This window comes from Limulus polyphemus, unplaced genomic scaffold (assembly GCF_000517525.1).
Source record: "Limulus polyphemus unplaced genomic scaffold, Limulus_polyphemus-2.1.2 Scaffold11766, whole genome shotgun sequence".
Taxonomy (NCBI): Eukaryota; Metazoa; Arthropoda; class Merostomata; order Xiphosura; family Limulidae; genus Limulus; species Limulus polyphemus.
Window position 1 is genome coordinate 1 of NW_013677376.1, and position 7,045 is coordinate 7,045.

General features: G+C 33.7%; 1 protein-coding gene across 1 annotated transcript in view; it reads left to right on the plus strand.

Annotated features, from left to right (window-relative positions):
• Positions 1 to 1,051: 1,051 nt before the first annotated feature.
• LOC111083872 (neuropilin-1-like) overlaps positions 1,052 to 7,045 on the plus strand; it is a gene marked incomplete at both ends in the record, with an annotated part of 8,106 nt that continues 2,112 nt past the window's right edge. The window contains 3 exons of the mRNA XM_022380589.1: positions 1,052 to 1,252; positions 1,744 to 1,942; positions 6,193 to 6,389. Of these exons, the coding sequence (XP_022236297.1) occupies positions 1,052 to 1,252; positions 1,744 to 1,942; positions 6,193 to 6,389 (597 nt within the window). The remainder of the gene's footprint in view (positions 1,253 to 1,743; positions 1,943 to 6,192; positions 6,390 to 7,045) is intronic.

Sequence of the window (7,045 nt, forward strand, 5' to 3'; positions counted from 1 at the left end):
AGTGATTTTTTTTTGTAATTTATCAAGCCTCTTATTGCATATATCTCATATTTTGACTCTCTCTACGTATAATTACTTCAAATAATTTAAATCAAGTGTAATTTGTAGCAAAAAAAGTATGCGATTGTTTTGGGAAAAGCTGATTCTATTCGATTTTCTTTTGTTTAACCTGTTTGGAAATGGTTTCCATCTTCAGTAACCTTTCTGGAAATGGTTTCCATCTTCAGTAACAATGATTAGAGGTTTTAAATCAATCAATCTATAAATAATTAGTTTCTGAACTCTGCCCTTCCTAGCATATCCGTAATAACTTTACGATCAGTTTGATTGTAAAGTTAATCAATAATTCTGTGTTAAAATAGAAAAAGTTAATTGGATAAAAAAGCTTAGCGATGCATTAACTGCGCTGTATTTATTTCACAGAGAAAAAAATATATATATAAAACCTCTTTGCTTAAAAAAAAAGATAAACAAGAATATTTATTTTAACAGAAAATGTGCAAGATGAAGACAAGTAAAACCGATCTTCATGTCATGCAGTTGTGATAAACCACATGATCATAACTTGTTTTTGGCACTTACATATCTTTTTTTCTCTCTAATCGTAACTAACAGTTACATTTTATAACCGAAATCACTCAAATAATAGGTAGTGTTTTTGGTTCGTATGGTGTGTTGTTATACGATTCTCTGGCTGTTGGGTCGAAAAAAAAGGAAGCGTGCTTTACTCAAAGTCTGAAATTACTCCGCTATAATGTATTGGTATATCTACAACTGTAATAAAAACTTTTATATGCAATTCCACAGCAAGCAGCCTTATCTGCCAAGGTTATTAGTAATATCCCGGGATTGGCTTAGATATTGTTATAGACTTTACATCTAGTGGTTTAGAATGAAAGGCGCGAGACACTAAAGAAGATGACGAATATTTGCAGTACGTTCAGCCAATCTTCTACCGGATTTTTATGAGAATGTTGATAACGAATAGCTGATATTCTTCAAGGAATATAATCAAAGTATGTTATTATGAAACCGATTGTATTTGTTTCAGACTGGTTTCCTGGATGGCCTCAGTTCAATCATTATGGCGCTCAACCCAGCGACGACGGTCTGGCTGACCAAGATTGCGTCGAATTGCGCGACCTCTATCGGTTCCCGAGTAAAGGGATGGGTCAAACGAAGACGTACTACTGGAATGACAGAAATTGTGAAGCACTTAATCCTTTCATATGTCAACAAGCTATTACAAAAGGTTAGGAAACCATATCAGAAGTTAGGGTTAGAACTAGCATACATTTCTCATATCACATAGAACAAAATAAAAAGTATATTTAGGCTTAAGCTGTTCCTTAATATTGAATAATTTTAACCCTAAAGGGTAAGAAAATTTATTTGAATATCTTTATTTTCCAGTTTTTAAGAGCACCGGGTACATATAAAGTGAATTTAAATTGTCACGTGATTTAAATGAGTGAATATGACATGTTTCATAACATTAGAAACTCTTCCCTCTGCTTCCTGCTACGGTTATCTTGCATTACAATTTCCAAAAATTCTAAAGTTACGAATGTTGATAACGTATTGAATCAAAGAATTTATACAAGAGAAAAACTTAACATAAGTTTTCCACCCTAAACTAGGCTAAACTTTCCTATATTGTCACGAGTCAAGAAGTTGAAAAAGTTTATAAAAACAGACATTAAACAACAACAGATAATTCAAATATTCTCTGTCTGTTTACAGATACTGCCAAGACCTTCGCATCTCCTAAATGTAACAGATCCATCGTTCTCCGGTCTGGATATCCGCAAGCTTTCATCGAAAGTCCAGGATTCCCCATTTCTTATCCACCAGCCCTAACCTGCCATTTTACTGTTGCCGTACCACGTGGGAAACAAGTTGAAATCCGTTTCAATGACTTTTCTCTAGAGAAGGATGACAGGTAATTTTTCTGGTACCATTTGACATTAATTCTGAAACTATGTTATCCTATAATAAATGATATGGCTTTATTTTAGTTATTTCTCGTTTTTTCAACACCTCTAGAGAGAGAGAGAGAGAAATATAATTACATTTACTACTAGTAAATTCAAGTGTTCATTGTAGATTCCTTTTTGGTGTCTTTGTTATTGAAAAATGATAATTTTTTCCCGAACTTCTGGAATCTTAATATTGTTGTAGCTCCAGAGCTAAAATGAACCGAATTTCAACCGGTATCGTACAACGTCCATATGATGACGATAGAGAAGGTTATATGATATATAATAAATATTTTCTCAACAAAAGCATGTACATTAATGTTTCATCTTTACTCGTATGGCCTACTGGGTAGAGCGCTCGACTAGCAATCTGCGCGTCGCGAATTCGAATCCCGACACCGAACCTGCCCGCCCTTTCAGCCGTGGGGGCGTTATAGTGTGACCGTCAATCCCACTGACAGTGGGTAGTGTTGACCAACTACCGTCCCTCTAGACTATCACTTGTAAATTAGGGACGGCTAGCGCAGATAGCCCTCGTGTAGCTTTGCAGGAAATTCAAAAACAAACAAACAAACAATCCTATTGCCTGTAGCATCACACTTTAAGTCCCCCAGTGGCACAGCGGTATCTCTTGCGGACTTAGAACGCTAGAAACCGTGTTTCGATACCCGTGATGGGCAGAGCACAGATAACCAATTGTGTACCTTTGTGGTTAACTTCAAACAAACAATAACACTTTAAATTGCTTAAAAAACAAAAACATTTATAGTGTAAAGCTGGTCCGGATATTACACGTGTACGATAATGTCTTTATCATTTTAATGAAGCATTCAGCTTGAATTTCAAATACACTTCAATCCAAAAAATTTCGATCTATGCTTTAGCCGTTTCAGAAAACGTAGTTTGTTTTGTGCACAGCGCTTTTATCGATTTTTAATTCATTCTGTAGTGTGTTAGTTACTTTAAAGGCTTCTTCTGAGTAACTCTCACAATTCTTTCTTTCCGCCTTGTTTGTGAAATCAGTAAATATTATCTTTCTTTGATTCGGTTGTATTGTTATGCTTGAGTTACTTATGCAAGTGAAATTTCTACCAACCAGCCTAGAAAACGCGAAAACACAATTTCCATCTAACTTAGTAAATGAACTTCACATTGCCTAATTAAATTGAGGTTAAAAGTTGTATAATCTATGATAAACTTGTTTTGTTAAAAATAAATAAATAAAACTTGTTCCGTTAAAGATTATTATAATTTTGTTCCTCTAAAGAGAACGGTTGTTTAAAGTAGAATGAGTTTTATTTTGTTAATAATGAGAAAGATAATTACAAATACTAATTGGACAGTTTATTTTAATCAAAACACAGAAATTGATTACTAGATTAATCTTTTAATTTTTAAGAATGGATCCACGTAGACAAATTTAATTAAAGATAGAGGGTCAGCAAGAGTCAGTATCCTTGTTTACCTCATGTAGGATAAGGCGCTCGACTCGCAATGTGAGGGTCGCGGGTTCGAATCCCCGTCCCACCAAACATGCTCGCCCTTTCAGCCGTGAAGGCGTTATAATGTGACGGTCAATCCTACTATTCGTTGGTAAAAGAGTATCCCAAGAGTTGGCTGTGGGTGGCGATGACTAGCTGCCTTCCCTCTAGTCTTACACTGCTAAATTAGGGACGGCTAGCGCAGATAGCCCTCGTGTAGCTTTGTGCGAAATCCAAAAACAAACAAACAAACAATACCTCATGTAACCCCTCTTCCCTGGTGGCTCAGTAATAAGCTTGAGAGCTCATGATAGTAGAATTCAGGGTTTGATCCCATAGAGTGCAGCTTTGTGCATAACAAAAATAAATCCATTATACTACTTCCTCGTGGATTAGCACTAATTTGAGATATCGATAAATGAAATCTAATCACAAACACCTTAGGTGTGAAAAAAAGGTGCGGCCAAAAATGTATTGAGTGTAGGCTTAAAGGAATGAAATCAAAATTGGCAGCTACACTTATAATAACGATAAAAAATTTTTACAACAAATATTCATTCATTAGTTATCCAGGCTGCGTTTTTTTTGTTCAACTTAGGGCATGATGATGGGTAAAACAAAATACGCGGCCTAGCCAACTAGTAAATGAATATTTTCTGTAAAGTTTTTTATGAATACTATAATTGTAGCTACCAGTTTGACCACCAATTTTCATTTAATTCCTTTAAGTCGCACGCTCAATCCTTTTTTTGGCCGCACATTTTTTTTACACCTAATTTGCTTTTGATTAAATATCATGACTTTTTGGCAATACACAAAATACACAATAGGATCGCAACCCTATTATCCTTTGCAGAACCAACCAGATTCTTTAAAATATATGGTAGTAGTTTTTCTTCTCTAAAACAGTGTTAATAACTTCTTTTATAGTAACACCATGGAAGCTAGTTGAACAGGTTTTTGTCATCACCCGCATGCACTCGGTACAGCCGTAACAAGTATCATTATTTGCTTAAGCTAATACCACGTGACGCTAAAGCTCTTTAATTAAGAGAATTTCATAAAATTTAGCAAATTGTGCTTAAAAGTTGGCAATGAATAATAACCGCCCACCGTATGACTCTTTGGAAACTGCTAATCTAGTTTGCTTGGCCTAACCAATACTTATGTATCTGTACATGGTTTCCCCCTTTGGTTTTGCTTCTCTAAATCAGCGTTCTTTAATTCGAAATATTTTGGTCAAATTGAGCGGTTTTTGTTGAATAACTTTGCACAGTGCATTATATTTAGACTAAATTTGGCATCTAATTGTAGGTTGTAAAGATCTGTCAGTGTACCAAATTTGAAAAAAAAATCCATAAATGTTAAGTATGTTTTTCTATCAAAGAAATTCAATCAAAATTGGAAAATTTATATCTCGTACATTTCTTAATGGATTGCCTTGAAATTTGGTATGTGAAGTAAGGGTCCAGTGGAGTACATCCACAGTCCGAGTGGAAAATTGTTAAACTATTACTCCTGTTAATAACACATAGTGTGTCTTGCAGGTCGTTTTAGCCTCACGACCCTCAATCCCTTGACTGTTGATAATGGGAACTGTGTTTAATATTTTACTAACATCCTTGTAGTATAAGATAAATATAATGCAGTCCGAGTGGAAAATTGTTAAACTATTACTCCTGTTAATAACACATAGTGTGTCCTGCAGGTCGTTTTAGCCTCACGACCCTCAATCCCTTGACTATTGATAATGGGAACAGTGTTTAATATTTTACTAACATCCTTGTAGTATAAGATAAATATAATGCAGTCCGAGTGGAAAATTGTTAAACTATTACTCCTGTTAATAACACATAGTGTGTCCTGCAGGTCGTTTTAGCCTCACGACCCACAATCCCTTGACTGTTGATAATGGGAACTGTGTTTAATATTTTACTAACATCCTTGTAGTATAAGATAAATATGATGATAATTTTCATAGTACTGTTTTAAAAAAAGAAATTATTCAGTCGCAGTTTGAAAATAAATGTAGTAATTCGTGGTTCTATAAAAAAATTATCAAACAGGTCGTGGAATCATTTAGTTGTATATACGTTTTAAACAAATGGATTAATAGTATTTCGCAGTAAAGAATGAGGTTGTGTAAAATTAAATATTATTTTACTTCACTTTGGTAAATTGAGACTCAGAAACTGAAGATATTAAAATATAGGTACTAACTAACGTCTGTCATGTCGTTGCTTATAGAAAATAAATAACATTTAATTAAAGACCAGATTTAATTATACTTTCAGCAAAACGACAGGCTTTATTAGTTAAAGCAATGATTTTCAGTCGATAAGTATCACATGTTAAAACACTCAGATATCTTATTTTGTCATTATTTAATAATTAAGGAAAAAATTTGACTCTTCTCTGGTAAAAAAAAACCTTCTGGCACAGTAAAAAGCTTCCCTAGTATGTAAACACACTCGTATAATATTTACAACCCAAACTGAAACTACAATTAAAGCTGGAAATACATTTGCTAAATTACGCCTGGTTAATTAACCAGATTATTTCTTGACCTTAAGATGTTATAACGTTTCTTTGAATAATTTATAAACATTTCAGATTGGATCTATCAGTCAAATAATTGGTTTATTTTCTGTAAGATACAAAAATAATCCGTCTGAAAGTTAAATCGGACATATAATATACATACTGATTTTTTTTCTTTATTTTTTTGAAAGGTGCTCTTATGACTATTTAGAAATTCAAGATGGAGAAACACAAGAGGAAAGCTCACTTATACGATACTGTGGAAACTGGACAGATAAATTAAAACTTCTTCGCTTCCTGAGCAGAACTAATCAAATTAAGCTTACCTTTCAATCCGATATTTCTAACACGGAAAGAGGATTTCAAGCAGAAGTCCGTGTTGGACCTGGTGAGCTAAAATAACACACTTTATTATTGATTAAACGAGGCTTATCGTGGTACAACGATTTGGTGTACAAGAGGGTTATAATTTCGCTAAGCAACCGTTGATAAAGAAAACTAAAGTCGTAAAGCATCAATTCGTTCTTTGTTTTTGTCACCGCTAACAAATCAAGAACTTCCAGTTATTACTGAAAACTTCACATTTAAGCTAATCGTCTAAAGAATGAAAACCCGAAAAGCTGGGAAGAAGAGGACAATAACACGTAGGGTTAAAAATGTTTGAAGGCTCTCAATGAAGCAAAAAGACACTCACTAAGTAGCTTCTTAATCGACAGTTATCAACTGCACAATATCAGTGCTCTGCAACTTAATGTTTCCCTTAGCAACATCGGAATTTGTGTTCACCAATACTGCTATTTCCATATCAAGCTTACATAGTTAAACAAACTAAATTTATAATTTCTTTTCAAGTTTACTTTCTCATTCGTATAATAAGATAAGTTTATAATTATACAATATTCCGTATTTATGGAATATAAAGAGCAAACTAAGACTTACGAATAATTAATAGTTTTTGGCCTAATTATCAAACAAACCAAGCAAATTTTTTGGCGAAACGTGTATGTGTGTGTATATATATATATATATATATATATATATATT